Genomic DNA, 17,019 nt, shown 5'->3' with positions numbered 1-17,019 from the left:
GGGGATCCCTCTTCTCCTTGGCATCAGGGCCCACCCAGCCCTGTCCCAGGACTGCTGACCAACTCCCCACCCCAGCTGAAAAGACTTAATTGCCCCGCTGCCCACACCCCCATACATGCTCAGTCATGCCCACACTCAGCAGACACACGGCCATCCACTCACTCAGACTCGCTGCACTCAGGCCTCCGGAGGACTCTCTGCACGCGTGGTCAGCAGGTCCCCCTTTCAGCCAGACTGCTGTTACCACAGTCACCAGAGCCACCCCTGGTCCCTCTGAGGTCTCGTCTCAGTCCACCTTGGGAAAGAAGCACGGGCCGCACCCCCTTCCTGCAGTACCCCCTCAGGTCTGTGCGGCGGCTCTGCCCTGGCACAAGCCCGTCCTGGTGCCAACTCTCCACTCATCCACGGTGACGGCACCTCAAGGCACCAACAGACGTCTTAGTGCTCAACTCCCACCAAGCATCCAGCTGGACTCTCCCTAAGGTCCCTCCACCCTATGCCGTATTCAGCTATGTCACAAACATGTCCCTAGAGCTCCCCACCTTCCTGGTCAGGTAGGCTGCTCCACACTCCCCCCACAACCTTCTGCCCGTCCCCCCACTTCCTCTGCCAGAGCAGCCACCTGCCAGCCAGCCAGGGCCCAGTTCTAGGAGGTCCATCTCCTTTGACTCCTTCCCATCCCGTGGCCAGGCACACTAGGGCCACATCCCACTCAGGGTTAGCCCATCCTGTCAGGGTCCCCCATCACCCACAGCGGAGGTCTTAAACCTCTGAGAGCCTGGAACCTGAGGTTCTAATGAAACCTAATGAAACTTTGCGGGAAAAACCAATAAACAACGTGGTTCCCTCACCTCGCACTGCAATGGACCCAGAGCAGCAGTCCACCAAACCACCTGGACACCCTGGCCCCTGGTCAGCCTCACCTTCTCAGGGGTGCCTCCCATCCTCTACCTCACCTCATTGGACCTTGGCACTGCCCACACCATACAGATAGTGCCGGCAGCTCCCCAGGGCGCCACCCTGGACTGGGAGCACCCAGGGCAGGGTCTGACATTGTATCTTCTTGGGGCAGGGCTTGGCTCAGAGCCCAGAGACCGTGTGGTGAGCCCAGGCGGTTCACAGTTTCCCATTTCCTTGTCACTGCAGTCCCACTGCAGATCCACATCCCTTGGCTCAGAGAGGGCCCCATGGACAGTGCCAGGGGTCAAACCCCAGGCAATGCTCACATGCCCACACACATGGGCCCTGTCTGCTGCTGCCACAGCATCACGGGTAGGCTCTGCAGGAGGAGCGGGTAAAGGAACCAGGGTGTGGGAGGGGCATGCCCAGGGATCAGTGTGAGTCTGATCCCTGGGTGGGGTGGGGTGGGGGCTGGCAGAGGATCGTCTCTGTGGGCAAATGGGCTTGCCTTCAGATGCTCACATGGAGGGGAAGACTGGCCCGTCGGCTGACATGGGGGTGGGGCTTAGGGCCTGGCTTGGAGGAGGCGAACCCACAGGCAGCCTGTCCTTCCTGGCCCCAGTCAGAGTCTGAGCCCCCGACAGGGGCTCCAGGCATTCAGAGAGACAAAGGGCCATTGAGGCCCCAGGTCCAGCAAGGGGAGGGGAACACAGGCTACCAGAGCTATTTTGGGATCTTCAGACTCAAAATCATTCAGCCCTGACCAGCCCATGCAGGCGCATGCCCTAGGAAGGAACAGAGGATATTCTGAGCCAGAAATTAGCCCCTCTGGTCTCTGGGCTCACACTCAGCAACATGTGACTACACAGATGTACACACGCACATTCAGCGTCCCAGGTGTTCCGACGCAGACACCCAAGTTTGCACCGGCACTGGCTGTTCCACACTCCTTCCTCACTCACTGGCGTGAATGCACACACACACACACACACACACACACTCTCACCTTCAGGCCTCATCACACACACACACACACGCGCGCGCGCACTCACCTCACACACATTGTCCCTCACCCACACAATGCACGTTGGGTTTGCCCCCACGGACACCCACGTGCACACATGAAGGCTCTGGTTGGGTATCTCCAGGTACTTCTTCGGACCTGAGAAGGAAGGTGGGGGATGGGGTCTGGAGAAGATGAGGTATCCAGCCCACCAGCAACCTGATGGCCACTTTCTTGTGCAGATGACCCCTTCCTCACTCTGGAGGGACCTGGGCCCAGCTACCCAAGAAAGGATGGGGTGGAGGTGGGGTGGCACCACCTTCCCCTCGGCATAGTCACAGTGCACATGCCCACACACACCTCTAATGCTGGGGCCTCCCCTGGCCAGAGCCACCTCCAGTCTGTCTGTCCCCCCATTCTCTGGGGATCTTGAGGCGCACACCATGAGGATAGAAAACGCAGTTGCCCTGGCGTGGGTCAGTCAAGCGTAGGCTACCTAGCTGGCCCAGAGTCTCAGGCTGCCCTGGTGGGGGAGGGGAAGAGGACCAGACAGAGCAGCCCCCACCCCCAGTCCCCAGTCTCCTGGTATCTGTTCTCTAGCTGCAGCCATTCCCTCTCTCTGGGCCTCAGCAGACAATGGGCATTTCACAGCGGGAGGTTGCTGCTGGCCCAGGGCCAGCCACTGGGAAGGAGGCCACGTCAGGCCCAAGCCTCCAGTTCTCACCTCAGGTGAGGCCAGGCCGTAGCCACGTTTGACTGTAGGCTGTGTGCCCACCCGCCTGGCCAGCAGGCAAGGCCCATACTTCTGCCTGTTAGTCCACGCTGCAGGGTGGTGGGATTAAATGACAGCTTTGAGGAGCAGCTCAGCAAGGCTGGATGCTTGGATGCCAGGGGCCTGAACACCGGCCTGCGCACCTGTCCCTCACTCCTTACCTATCGCCCACTGGTGTCGAGGGTCCCTCCAGCCCTGTCTCACTAGCCTGTCTGAGCTCCTCCATTGGGCAGGCTAAGTGGGTCCTGAGTCAGATAAACTGTCTGCCCACAGGGAGGTTACACTGTGGCAGAGACCTGGGTAACGAGAAGCGGGTGCACAGATCGGTAGAAAGAGCTTCCAGACGGACACAACTACAAAGTCCCAGGGGACTGCAGAAAGCCAGGTGATGCCAGCATGGTGAGGCCTGAAGGTGACAAGGGTTAGGAGTAAGAGATGAGGAGCCAGGGGATGCAGATCCTCAGGCCTGGGGAGCCCTGGGAGAGGGAGCCCAGTTCAGGGCCTGGACACCTGCCAGGACACTGGCTGTAGCCACGAGGGGGAGCCATCTGAACAGAGGAGGAGGAGAGTAGGTGCCTGGAGGAAGAAGCAGGGGTGGAGTGGGGCTGATCCATACCCTCTGTCCCTCTTCTGCAGGACAGCCCCAACTCCACCTCTTTCTCCATCCGGCCCTGCCCATCTCCAGGAGGAAGAGAGAGCTGGGAGAGCCAGGGAGGCACCGAGGTGTGGGCAGTGCCTGGAGAATCAGGACACGCTGTGTTACTGCTGAGGGCCTGACTGTGTTGAGCTGGGCACCTTGGGGAGGCAATGAGGGATGCACACACTGGCACCGAGGTCTGAACGGGGATGCTCGATGCAGGTGATGACTGGGTGGGTGTCGGCAGACAGACGCTCACTGGGACTCAGAGGGCGGAGGTTCAGAAAACAAAGGGGCGGAGAGACAGAAACCCAGAGGAGAGAGCTGCGGACAGAAAATGGAGGCAGCCCTGGAGTCTGTAGGGGGACCTCCTCCCCAGGGGGAGAGCAATGGGACTAGCACAGAGGGTGCTGTCATCAGGTGGGAAGGTGGAGGGTCCCAGGGTGAGGATCAGCCTGCTCTCTCAGCCAGCGGGTTATAGCAATTGTTTCTGGTTTTCCAGCTCGTTGTCCTGCACCATGCCCAGAGCAGCTTTCTCCCACCGCTCAGCCAAGCTACGGGGACACTTGCTGTTCCCTGTACCCGTTAGACCTTGTGCGGTCTTTTCTGGCCAGAACACCCCTCCCCCTTTGCCTTCATCCCTCAACACGTAGTTCACACCTGGCTTCCTTGAGAAGCCCATCCAGGACCCCGGCAGGCCTCTGTGCAGGTGACCCCATTTCTGGTGAGGATCTGGCGCTGGGCTGTGAATGGATGTGTGGCTGAGGAAGGAGCCACTGGATGAAGCAGTGAATGGACCCAGCCTCATCACCTCCCCCTCCGGGAAGAGAAGTTGGGCACACAAGCTCTCTTTTCCAGAAGGCCAGGGCAGGCCACAGTCTGGCCCAGATGTTTGTGCTTTTATTTCTCCCAGATGTGCACAGGAGCCTCCTATCTACGGAGAGAAGGGCAGGTGCCTCCAGCAGCCACACCAGGCTGCCTGCTTCTCCCAGGACAGGAGTGGGGTGACTGAGAGGAAGCTACTAAGGAGAGGAGCAGGGAAGGCTCAGACCCACCTCTCTGGACCTGCCCAGCGTGACTCCCTAACTGCCCTGCCGCTCCCAGAGCCCTGTGTCAGACTCAGGGTCCCACAGGCACATGCTGGGATAGTGAACCTGAGTGGCCCCCAGGGACTCTGTCCTGTCACCACAGCCCTTTCATCTCAGTGCTGAGACGAGGCAGAGCCTGCAGGAGGAGGTGCCCAGCCCCGTGCCACGCCCAGGGTGGGCAACAGGCGGGAAATGGAACAACCCATAGCAAGCAGAGGCCAGGACCCCGCTGTCGGAGCCCCTGCAGGGCCCCTGTCCCAGGCCAAGCCCAGGGAAACTAGGGTGGCAGAAAGCACAGGCCGCCGGCCGGGGCTGACCAGAACGGTCATGGGCACAGGTCAGTACATCTGAGGCCACGGGCACCATGCACACGTGCGTACAGACACTGCACACACGTGTGCGGGCCACACAGCCGGAAGCCGCCGGCTCCTTGCGAGGACAGAAAGCTCCCCCTCTCCGGAGCCTCTGCTCCACGGGGGGGGGGGGGGGGGGGGGGGAGGGGGAGGGGGGACTAGGAGGGGCCATCTTCCCCTTCCCAGGTCCAGCTGGAGGCAGCCCCTGGCAGGGGGTCTTCCTCAGAGGAAGTTCTCAGGATCTGCTCTGGGGGGAGAGAGGCCCCTTTGCGGGGAGCTTCTCTCCCCACTGAATGCCCCTCCAGAGGCCCAGGTCACCCCCTCTCCAGATCCTGACCACAGCCTAGGCCTTGAACATGACCCCTCCTAAGCCCCAGTAGAGACCCGTGGGGGGCACACTGCCCCCCTTCACCGAACTGCGCCACTATCGTTAGGGTACCTGCCACTGCGGCCCCCTCGGTTCTCAGCCCCCCTTACCTTATCAGTGAGCACTTCCGGTGGGCGCTTCCTGGGACTCCGGGGCGTACAGCACCATGTGGGCTACTGTGGTGACTGCACCTACAGCCCCAGCCCGGCCCCAGCCAGGCCGCAGTGCAGAGCCTTGATTTCCCTGTCCCAGTGGCAAGGGGAGTGCTGGGGCCAGGAGGGCAGAGCAGGAAAGGGGGTCCCTCTGTACCCTGCCCCCCGGTCTCTGAGCAAGGGTAGAACTTGTTGGGCGAGGGGGAGACGGGGTGCAACTGGCCTGGGTCCCACAGGCAGAGGCAAAGGGTGGGGGGTGGGAAGGAGGCCTGTTTCTGCAGCTGTTTTCCACCCTCCTGTGGTGATGGGCGGCAGGCTTTGATGCTCATGGGGCTGGGGGGGGATTAACCCTTCAGGAAGGAAGCAACACAACCTCGATGGAGGAGGCTGTGCTAGACCCTTGGCCCCGAGGCCTGGGAGGCCTGGGAGGCCTGGGCGTCTGTCCCACTGACTTCCCTGGGGCAGCCCCATCCCATCCTGTCACCCTTGCCCCCCAGCCTGTGAGGACTGGCAGGGTGAGGGCAGCTAGTGTTGAGCAGGAGATCTCCCATATCCTCATCTGTGCAGTGTGGTCCCAGCACCCACAGAGGGGCTGCAAGGGCAGAGCCAGCCCCACCGGAACGTGTTCTGCCCAGCACAGCTCGGGGTGGCCAGCAAAGACAGAGGGAGAGGGAGGACAGTTCCAAAACAACCTTTCTTTCCATTTCCAATCTGCAGGGGCTGGGGAGCGAGGGGGTGGGTGGGGTCTGGAAAAAGCCAAGAGCTGTTTCTACTAGCTTAGCCCTGCCCAAAGGGAAGACATCCCCAGGGAAGTGACATGAGAGCAAGCCCTTTGGTTTCGGCTAGCAAAGCCCCCCACCCTGGGGCTGCCCCAGCAAATGCACACCAAAATCAAAGCCAAAGCCAGCAGGTGCCCTGGAAGCACCTGACTTCCAGCCAAGGACTCCCGGGCGGGGACAGGCCAGCACAGTGGGGGGTCATGCCCCACCTGGGCAGACTCCCTCCCCCAGCGAAGGGAAGGAGAGAGAGTGGGGCAGGCAACCTCGAGTCTGGGCCTGCCTTCCCTCAGCCCTCCTGGCTGACCTGCCTGGGGGAGGGGCCCAGGAGGACACTGGGTGGGGTCTGCAAAGGGGTGGGGTGAGAACCCCCAGTCTAGAAGAGGGTAGAAGAGGGGACAGGGAGAACCTACCTACCTCCCACTTCAGCAGGGAGGCATGTGGGGGGAGCAGGGCAGTAGGGCAGGAATGGGGGGAGTACAGAAGCTAAGTGCCAGGCAACAGAGGGAAGAGCCCAGAAACCTCCCTGGACATCTTCCTGCCCCCATACTGTGGGGAGCTGGTCCCTGTCTGGGTGTGTCTGCCACCCACACCCAGCGCCAACGCCTGTAGGGCCTGAAAGAACAAGGGGCTCAGGACCTATTGTCTCTCCATCCTGACCTGCAGCACTGCCCTCCTTCAGGTCCTAGACAGCTGGCCTGGCAGGGAGGCATGGAGGGACTCGCTAGAATCGGGCCTGCCAGGACCCCCTCCAGGGCTGGGCAGGGCTGGGATGGGCCAGTGCCAGACTCGCTCTGACCCCGTCCCTGTGCCAGGCCCCAGTTGAGGGCAGACAACACTTCCTTTCTCTGCTTCTGGCTCCTGGTGCGGAGGGAAGGGCCCCAGGACTTCAGCCAGGCCCACGTCCCTTCTGGGGGCTACAGGAGAAGCCCTAGGACCAGTCTTCATGAGGGGAGGGTGGGGAGGGTGGTGGGAGCGTGGGGGCTGAGGGCTGGAGGAAATGCCCGCTCAGCTGCCAGCCTGGGCAGGCTCACAGTGCGTGGGCAGCTGGTACTGGAAGAGGCCAGGCTACTTCCCTGACGAAGCAGGGGGTGGGGGTCTCCTTCTGGCAGAGGCTGCCCCAGAGCAGCAGGCCTCCCTCACCCAAAGGTGGCGCAGAGGGAGGGACACATACCTGTCTCAGTTATGCCAGGAATGTGGTTCCCCGGGGGAGGAGGAGGAGGGGGAGGAAGAAGAGGAGGAGGAGGAGGGGGAGGAGGCTTCCTGGGGGCTGGAGGCTGGGGAAGGAAGACCCTGTAGGCCCTGGGGGGAGGGACTGCCTGTGCAGCCTGGCAGCAGGTGTCCCTTCAGGACACGGCAGGGAGGAGTGCCTAGGCAGGGATGAGGAGGGAGCAGACCAAGGGTGCACCCCGGGAGGTAGGCCTGGGGGAACATGCCCCCCACCTTGGCTGCTCTGGGCCTTTAGGAATGGGGGGGCCTGGGGAGGGAAGTGTGCTAGGGACAGGGATTTCCTGCACACAGTGGGACCTGGTGGCCTCAGGGTGACGTGGGCTGCCCAGGCTTCCCTCGGCCCTGTGGGGCTCGGACAACTATGGAGCCCGTGGGAAAAGAATGGGGTCAGAGTCAGTTGGGGAAGAGTCAGCTTAGCTCAAGCACTGTCCATCTGTCCCCCTCACTAGGGTGAGGCCTTGGCTCCCAGAGAGCCTAGGGTGGGGTCTGAGGTCCTTATCTCCTGCAGAATAGGAGGAGGACATCCTCCCACCCGCACCCAGCTTGGGAAGGTGGGCACAGAATTATTCCCTCCCCAGGCTTGGTCCTAGCTCTAGGGGGATCTTGTGCCTCAGGTCTCAGGGAGCCTCAAGCGGGAGGCACCCCCCTCACCCTGGGCCTTTGGAGTACATCAACCCTGTCCTAGAACCCAGGCCTCCCAGCCCACCCCCCATGGCACCCTGGTTTGCTTTCAAAGCAGAGATCTATGTCACCCAGCTCAACACTTCCAGGCACCTCACAGTGGAGGCTGAACTCCTCCCTTCCCTTTGGGGAGGGAAGCACCCTCCCCAAAAGGTGCTTCCCCTCCACCTGGCTCCACCTGCAAGGCCCCAAGCCAGTCATGGCTAATGCCTTTCTCTGCATCCCCTCTCCCCAAAACCATCCTCCCCAGCTGGCCCAGCCCAGGAGAGTCCAATGCCTCAGCCCCTCCTGGGTGCTCACACCATTGCTGTACACTGGCCTGTATGTCCAGCACCACCCTACCTCCCCTTGGAGCTCAGGTCCTAGCCTAGTACCTGAGTGCTGGCTGCCCAGGGCACACAGTAGGCCAGGTCTCACCCAGTCCTGGCTTGGGCGGGGGGGGGGGGGGGCTCTCCCTAGGTACCCTCCTTTCTAGCTGTCCCTGTGCCCAGCCTGGCATATCCAGAGCCAGGGGCTGGCATGGATAGAACAGGCTTTGGCAAGATGCCAAACCTTGTTCTGTCCAGGGTGGCCCTCCCGCCACATGTCCTCTGACCCCACAGAAGGCCAGTTACTGAGTCACAGACCCTCAGGCTGGACCTGCCCAGCTGTAGAGTTGATAATTCATTCTCTTACAGGGACAGGGGACTTTCCGTACCCTGACTCTTCTTCTACAGCTTCTCCTTAGACCCCCCCAACTCATCCCCAAAACTTGGCAGCACCATCCCACAGACTGCCCCATCGCCATGCCGCCCTCCCATCTTTCCCCTAGACCTGTCCAGAGCAGGGCCAGGGTCTCAAGTCCTTGCTCGGTGTGAGGGCTAGGCTGGGACCCCTCATCTGAGCCACTGCAGGGACGGGACCTGCTGGCGTCTCTGTGCAGCCCCAGGAACAGATCACAATAGGCTGGGCAGAATGCCACAGGGCTCCCCGTTTCAGCTCCTGCCCCTACTCCTACACAGTCCCTCTCAGACCACCATCCAGGATCCCACAAAAACAAAGCCGGCATCACAGCCCAAGCTAGATAGAAGGTGGGACTTCCCTGCTGGCCAAAAGGAGACAGAGGGACAGAGCTGCCTTCCAGAGAAAGGAAGTCACAGACCCTTCCCACTGCCCTGAGGAGGATATGTTCTTTCCACTCCCCCTCCCCACCACCCCCCTCCAATGCATCCCTTCCCAGGCAGCCAGGAGGGGACAGACAGGATGTGGGGGCGAGGGGCAGTTCCTACATTCTCCCTGCCACATTCCCCAGCAAAGGATCTCAGCCCCCAACTGGGACTCTCCTGGGGCAAGGGGGGGGGCGTGCGGCAGGGAAGCCATGGTCATGTGATTCCAGCTCACCTCACAGAGGCTGGGCTGGGGGAGGGGTGCTCTTGGGCCATCCAGAATAGACATGTGCTGTGTGGACAACAGACAACTCAGTTAGGGAGTTGTCTGTTGTCTTCCACACCCACCCCACAAAACTCCCCCTTTTCAGAAATGACAGGCCTCTTGGAACACATAAGGGGGCATCCCCTCCTCCAATCCCTATGCCCCACTCTGAGGGGTTTGCTCAACATCTGGGACCCATCCAGACAGATGTTTGGGCTTCTGCAGGAATATAAACAGCTGGTGTTCATTCACCTGGTCCCCGCCTCTCACTCAGAAAAGGACCCTCTAGGAGGGGGTGTGGAGCTGGCGAGGGGTTGGGGGGTAAGCAGAAGAGGGGGAAGCCTGTCCCTTTGCAGGACTGGGACTTGCTTGGCTCCAAGACAGCAGAGAGTGGCATTGTAGGGTGCGGGTGGGGGGTGGATAGTGGGAATCCCTGCTAATGTCAGAGAATGGAGCTGACCTTGAGATGGCCAGACTCAACTGGGAGATCAGGGAGATAGGAAGGAGATCAGACCACCACAAGACACATGTGCTCTAGCCTACAGTGAACTCTCCTCTGCCCCCCAGGGCATGATGGAGCTCCTCCAAGCCTGCCCACTTCAGTCACCCTCTTCCCCTGGTGAGTCCCTAAATACCTTCTACACAGTGCTCCACTTCCTCCAGATTCCGCAGGGTGATGCGCATGAGGCTGGAATTGAGCATCAGCTCATTTTTATGGGCTGGCCACAGGTATGGGGGTGCAGGGTTCACAAAGAAGATCCTGGTGTCCCCAGTGGACACCTGGTTGTCACAGATGAGGGGGTCTCCAAAGCCGCCAATCACCACCTTGTTGCCACCGTCAAGCAGGCTCTCTTGGGTCACCATGTCTTTGCCCTTCAAGTACCGCCAGACTCGAACCTGGGGTGGACATGGTGGGGGGGGACAGATATCAGTGGTCCTCTTTCCACTGGGGAGATGAGGCCAAAGAGTTCAGGGACAAGCACCAGACTGGGCACCTGGGCTTTTTCTTCTCTTCCCACCTCAGTTGCTCAGGTTGGATGCCCAGAGTAGACTCAAACCCCGGGGCAGAGATGTATGGAGATCTTTGGGTCAGCCCCCCAGGAGGAGGCTGCAGGGAAGCACACACACGTGATGGATGCCACTGCCTGTGTGTGTCACACAGAAGAACATGCAGCCTGTGAACACACACCCTCCCACCCCCCGGGTCTAACTGACCCCAGCCACCTCCAGTAATGTCCATCTCAGCTCAGGCTGGATATGGGAAGGGGATCCACCTGGTCTAGGTTCCCGCCTTCCATGTCCCTGCTTTCCCCATCAACCCACCCACTAAGAGCCAGGGGCACCTAACATGGACAATGGAGTTTCAGGGCAATGGGCTCTGAGCTTAGGGCTCTGGGTCAGCTTGGCTCCTTGCAGCCCTGTGGGTGGGCTAAGACACCCCCCCCCCCAAGAGGTGAAAGACCCCTCCTCCTGCCAGGCTCTTACAGTGAATGTAGTCAAGGCAGACTTGGAACCACAAAATCAAGTTTGGGCAGCACAGGGCGGCCCCACCCTACACACTCTCACTCCTGGGGCCCTGAGGGTACCTGCTCTGACAAACCAAGCCCTGAGACACCCACAGCTGGGGTGGGGGGGTTGGAGGGGCAGGAGGGTTGCGGGAGCTGCAGGCTATACTGGGATGTCCATGGGGACATATGCCCAGGGGGCATGAGCCCCATACTCTCTGAGAAGAAACCCCTTTCTTCAGGAGCTCTGGGGAGCTGAGACTTCTGGAATGGATGATCAAAGACAATGGTGGCCTCCCCACCTGCCAGGTCCCTGCTGGGAGCCTTGGAACTGCAGCTTCTGTAGGGAGCCCCTCCACCTTCCAGTGGCCCAGCTGGGGGTAAGCCTTGTCCAACCTTATCCCTCCCAACCCCAGACACATAGTAGGCTCTAGAAGGATGATAACCAGCAGGGAGAGGGCTGGGCCGCTTTCATCGCCTCCCCCCACCCCAGCCACACCCAAGAGCAGCGGGGAGGAAGTCGGGAAAATCCTGCAGGGACTTGGCAAAGTGCCCTGGCGGGGTGGAGGGGAGGGGGCTGGGCTGGGGATCCCAGCTGTAGCCTGCACAGGCCAATCTGAAAGAAGCTGCCACCCCTCCCCATCTCCATGGAGAAGGAATGATCCGATTTCTGGTCAGGGAGGTGGTTTTAGGGGCCAGAGCGGGGAAGGGCCCAGGTCCCCTGAGCCCTCCATAGGAACATACTGTGGGAAAAACAAACAAACAAACAAACCGCCAAACCTATCCCGGGGGGGGCTCCAAGATCCAACTGAGGGAGAGGCTGGGCAAGCCCCCTCTCCTGTGGCCAGGGGGATCTAGTTCTCCTAGAAGCAGGATGGGGCACCTGCCCCGCATTTGAGGCTGAGCAACGGTCCCGCCCACTTCTCTGCTCCTGTCTCCCGCACCTAGTCACTGCAGCCCCACCCCCGAGGATCCCTGGGGTTGGGAGATTAGATGTACACCCCACTGTCTCTCCTGACCACCCCCTCTTGCCTTAGTAAAGGCCTCTGGGAAGGGGTGACAGCACCGACCACAGGCCGAATCCCCACTTTCACTCCAAGCAGAAGGCGTCGCCTCCTCTCAATCCCATTCTTTTCTTTAACTCTTGGGGAGGGGTGCGGTAGCCATCCAGTGTCCCTGGGGGGCGGTGCACTTGTTTGCAGTAAGGTAGTGGGCCTGGGATGGGGGCTGGGGCAGACATGATCGGGTCTCCCGGGCCTGGGCACCGCGAGGCGGGACTGCAGCGGTACCGCAGGAACTTTCCCTCTGGCACTCGCGAGTTTTCCGGGACCCAGCGCCCCACCCGGGGGCTCGGCGGTCGCCAAGGGAGCGGGAGCGGGAGCTGCAGAGCGTCTGGTGCCCGTTCCCACGGCCTGGGGCGGGGGTCTTAGTGGGGCGGCCAGTTACTCGAAGGGAGGGCCTCCGGGCTAGGCGTCCAGGATGGCGGGGGAAGAGACCCCCCAGCCCAGGCTTCCAGGAGAGCTTTTTGGGGGGGGAGGGTTTCAGGGTCCCGGCGGGGGCCCACCTTGCACGAGTACGTGTGCTGCACCGGGTCCACGTTGAGAATCTCCTCCACGGTGCCGGTGAGCACCACATTCGCCTCCTCCTCCCGCCGCTCCAGCGCGCGTTCCGGGCACGTCCCGTCGGCGCGGGGCAGGGCGCGCGCGGCCACCACCAGGAGCAGCAGTAGCGGCTGCAGCGGGGCCGAGCCGGACGGCCGCAGGCTGGCCATGGCGCGGGCCGAGGACGGCGGAAGGCGGCCAGAGCAAGCGCGCGGGCCTGGCCGCGCCGGGAACGGGACTAGACAGGACGGGACGCAGCTCCCGGGAGGCGGTGGGAGCGCGGGCGGCGCGGGGGCGGGACCCGGGGCAGCCCCGCCCCCTCCCCGCCTCCCCACCTCCCCCCAACCCAGCTCCCCAGCCCGCGCCGGTCCTCGGCCCGCCCGGCGCCCTGCGACCCGCGCCGGCCGCGAACAAAGCGTCGGGACAGCGGCGCCGGGCGGAGGCCGGGCTGGTGGGAGGGAGGGGGCCGGACTGGGTCGGGCCAAGGTGGGTGGTGGTGGGACTTGCCAGGGCGGAGGGCGGACCGAGCAGGGGGGTGGGCGGGCCCGGGGGGGGTGCTCTCTTCTGCGGCGCACCACCACGGACTCCCCTCCCCCTCTCGTGCGGACGTCTCTCCCCCACCCCACCCCATTCCCCCCACCCCGCCCAGGAAATGCGGCTGCAATCGGGTTAATGCATAATCTGGAGGCGACGTGACGGGACTTCCAAGGGGTTCCAGGCTATGCTGTGGCCAGAGCTGCGGGAGCTTCCTGGCCGCGGGAAGGGGCTGCCAAATCCTGGGACCCCGCCGTCCCTCGAGCCCTGCAGGGCTGCGCCCCTCCCCTAGCGGGAAGAACCTGATGGGGAACTACAGCCTCTCTTAGGAAACTGGGGACGGAAACTCGCCCGAGCCCGGGACCCCCAGCCAGTTCAGGCGAGTAGGCGGCCCCTGCAGGCCGCTCCCCCGGCTGGCTAGGACCAATGTGGTCTGGGGGCTGTGGTGATTGGTCAGAACGGAGCGCAGACCCGCCCACCTCCCGTTCCCGGGTCAGCTCGGGCCTCACTGCAGAGTGGAGGGCTCCCTCTGCAGTCCAGCTGAGACGATGTCGGGTTCGCGGTGGACGGCCAGCCACGCCCCCTCCTCAGCCCCGAGGTGGGCGCATCTCCAGCCAGCCGGTCTAGGTACCGGGGCGGGAGCGGGGGAGAACTGAGATCCAGAGGGTACAAATCAGAGCCTAGCTTAGCTGAAGATTGAGGGGAAGGGAGAGGAGACCCCTTCTGTCCCTCCAGGGCTGGGTCTGCGGCACACCCCCTCACTCCAAGCCAGCCACAGATCTCTGAAGCAATGGAGGGTGAGTGGTAGAAGAGGCCCTTCTGGAGGAGGACCTTACCTCCCCTCCAAGGGGAGGTGCTCTCACTTGCTAATTTGTAGTATGACAAAGAAGTGAGGGTGGGGACCCAGGAAATGAAGCTGGAACCAGGGGAGCACCCCTCCCACACACATACAGCTGCCTGTCTACACCTATTGGTCACAGATAAGCCAGACCTAGAAGTCCCTCGGCCTAGATACAGACCCCCGCAGACCAGAAATGGGCTTCTGGGTCTCCAGCCAAATTACCCTGAACAGTCTGAAAGCTGAAATCTGAGTGTCCCCAGAGTCATGGACTTTAGCCCAAAGAAGTGTATGTTCTGTGTCTCCCATCTCCCCACTCCACCCCGCCCTGCCCACCACTCCCATCTTGCCTGTGTCCAAGACTGACTCCATCTGGCTCCCATGGAGCTCTGGGGAAATTGGTATAGAAAGAAGCATTCTGTGTGAAAGCAGTTGTAGATTTTGCCAAATTAGGTGCCCCCATCTGGGACAAGCTCTTCCACATGGACTGGAGGCACCCCTCATTCTTGGAGGCCTCTCCATTACGTGAAGCCCTGAAGGCAGGTGTGTCTGTTGGAGAATAGTCTCCATTCAGCAGCTTGGTCCATGGTGATGTGTGTTCAAGGCCCTACCCCCACCCCTCCCTAGACCAATGCAGACTGGACAAGGCAGGCTGATGCGTCCTGGAGGGCCAAGAGGCCCCAAGGCCCTGATTGGTGTGGAGGAGCCTACCTCACAGCCCACCCAGTCAGGCCCTGGGGCCTCATCCTCTCCCCACTTCCAGGGTTGCTGGTCCCAGCAGGATCCTGTCCACATCTTCCCCTCCCTGTACTGTCTGCTGACCCAGACGTGGGGGTTGGGAACCAGCTGTGCAGAGGCTGACTAGGGCTCAGTCTGGATGGAGCTAGGGGTGGGCTCCAGCAGAGGTGCCTCTTTTCTTTCTCTAGAAGTTAATTTCCCAAAGGTGTGGGGACATCATCAATTTGTCCAAGGGGTGGGTGGGAGTGGATCACTGTTTTGATCTCACTAGACTTGTCCCTTAACTTGGCAACCCCAGCCTAGTGACCACCCAGTGACCCTGGGTCTCCTTATCCCACTTCCTCCTCTGTCCCTCCCCCAGCCTCAACAGCAGGGATGCAGAAGCCAGGGGTGCTGGGGGAAGGACCAAACGTGAGGTGCCATTTAATTTTGCATCAACTTTTATTACCCACACTTGATCAGGGACTCAGGCGGGTGGCCCTCAGTGCTGCCCTCTTGGTCCTGCCCACTCCCCACTCCCACCCCCCCCGCAGGCGTAAATTCATGAACACAGTGCACTGGGGTGTGAGGCCATAGTCCCCCAGCTGGTGCTGGTCGTCCATGGGCTTCCCCTGGAAACTCAGCCAGAACAGGTCAGCTTGCACATGCTCCTGCCGGCACACCTGCTGCTTGAGCTCAGCCACAGTCTGCGTCAGCCGGACCTCGTAGGCGGTATTGCGACCCTTGTCGTTTCTCACCAGGATGCTCAGCGGGTTGTCACAGCTCTGTACCACCAGCAGGACCGTGCTGCCAGGGCACAGGCCCTGGCTGTCAAGGGGGACCCCATCCTTCAGCACTTCGCCAGCAGGGTGGGTAAACAGGCGCTGCTGGAACACAGGCACGCCGGATTTCTGGGCTATCTGCTGCTTCAGCTCCAGGGCCAGCATGGAGTCCCTCAGGGGTACCAGGAACTCCTCACCCCCCAGCATCTTCACCTTCAGGCTCCCCGCCTGTGGGATCACACAGACTCAGAACTCGGCATCGGTCCTGGGAATGCTGCTCTTTCCTCCCCACCCTCCAGGAAAGGGACCCCAGGGGCTGGAGGCAAGCAGGGAGCGTTTCCAGAAGAAAGGCCAGCCACCCACAACCATCACCTCACCTCCCCTAACTCACTAAGATGCCCCTCTGTGCCAGTGCGAAGGGGATCTCAGGGTTAAACACTGGGCAGAACGTACTTTCCAAGATCCAGACCCCAACCCGACATCAGAAAGAGACCTGTCCCTCCCCTCATGCTTAGGGACCTGGGGGAGCTCCAAGCAACTCCACTCGCCTGGCACACAGTGGGTGTTCCACCCCTGGATGACCCCAGCAGTGAAGTAGGAAAATAGATTGGTACAGAGCCCACCTGCCCCCACCTATCAAACACCCCTCACCATGACTGTGGTCTCTGGCACCGGATCTTCCACAGGCACAGACGAGTGGGCTGCCTCTCAGCTTCCAGCTCTTCTCCTGCTCGGCCCTTTTATGAACCTGAGCCGTGCACGTCAGGGGGAGTGTCCGGGAGAGAGCCTCACCAGTGGCTGAATTTAGCTTCAGTTTCAGTTTCCTTTTCCCAAGGTGTGCCCCAGTGAGTAGGAAAAACAAAACAGAATGACAAGGATAAGAGCCGGGACTATCCACCTGCCCAGGGACTCAGGACAACACCTTGCCCCAGAAACCCCCTAAATGTCCAGCACTTCAGATTCTTTACAAGATGCACGGAAGTCATAATAACATGAACTAACGATTGGAAACTTTCACTTTCCATTTTCCAATCTGCAGAATTAGTAAGCTAGGAAAACATTGCCTCAATAATTCAGAAATAACAAAATAGTGACAATCCAAACTATCCAGAGATAATCACCTTTGGTTTAAGATGGTATTTATTCAGATTGTTGGTTTTTTATTTTATTTTATTTTATTTTTTTTTAAGATTTTATTTATTTGACAGAGAGAGACACAGCGAGAGAGGGAACACAAGCAGGGGGAGTGGGAGAGGGAGAAGCAGGCTTCCCGCTGAGCAGGGAGCCCGATGCGGGGCTCGATCCCAGGACCCTGGGATCACGACCTGAGCTGAAGGCAAACGCTTAATGACTGAGCCACCCAGGCGCCCCTGTTGGTTTTTTTTTAAATGAAAGAGATGTATCTCTTATTTTCTATAAACACGGACTCATGCCCACTATCCAGAAAGTGAAAAGACTATTCTCAAAACGGAAGAAAATATTTGCAAATCATATGTCAGATAAGGGTCTAGTGTCCATAACATATAAAGAGCTCTTAGAACTCAACTATAGAAAGATAAACAATTCAATTTAAAATTGGGCAAATGGGGGCACCTAGATAGCGCAGTCGGTTAAGCAGCCAACTTTTGGTTTCAGTTCAGGTTGTGATCTCAGGCTGTGAGGTCAAGCCGCAT

General features: G+C 60.6%; 2 protein-coding genes across 7 annotated transcripts in view; both read right to left on the bottom strand.

The window, feature by feature from the left end:
* Positions 1-12,713, bottom strand: part of AGRN (agrin) — a 34,268-nt gene extending 21,555 nt beyond the window's left edge. For all 6 annotated transcript variants that reach the window (XM_021683966.2, XM_021683968.2, XM_021683967.2 and 3 more), the window contains exons 1-2: positions 12,439-12,713; positions 10,005-10,266 (exon numbers count right to left, since the gene is read on the bottom strand). In XM_021683966.2, the coding sequence (XP_021539641.2) occupies positions 10,005-10,266; positions 12,439-12,645 (469 nt within the window). In that variant the 5' untranslated portion in view covers positions 12,646-12,713. The remainder of the gene's footprint in view (positions 1-10,004; positions 10,267-12,438) is intronic.
* Positions 12,714-15,013: 2,300 nt separating this feature from the next.
* Positions 15,014-16,078, bottom strand: ISG15 (ISG15 ubiquitin like modifier). The gene is made up of 2 exons (XM_021683320.2): positions 15,998-16,078; positions 15,014-15,574 (listed from the first exon to the last, which is right to left on the bottom strand). Exons 1-2 carry the CDS (start codon positions 15,998-16,000, stop codon positions 15,044-15,046), a joined length of 534 nt encoding a protein of 177 aa, XP_021538995.2. The 5' UTR covers positions 16,001-16,078; the 3' UTR covers positions 15,014-15,043.
* Positions 16,079-17,019: the final 941 nt, after the last annotated feature.

Source organism: Neomonachus schauinslandi, chromosome 4 (assembly GCF_002201575.2).
Source record: "Neomonachus schauinslandi chromosome 4, ASM220157v2, whole genome shotgun sequence".
Taxonomy (NCBI): Eukaryota; Metazoa; Chordata; class Mammalia; order Carnivora; family Phocidae; genus Neomonachus; species Neomonachus schauinslandi.
Note: the sequence above shows the minus strand (reverse complement) of the source record. Positions and strands in the feature narration are given on the sequence as shown.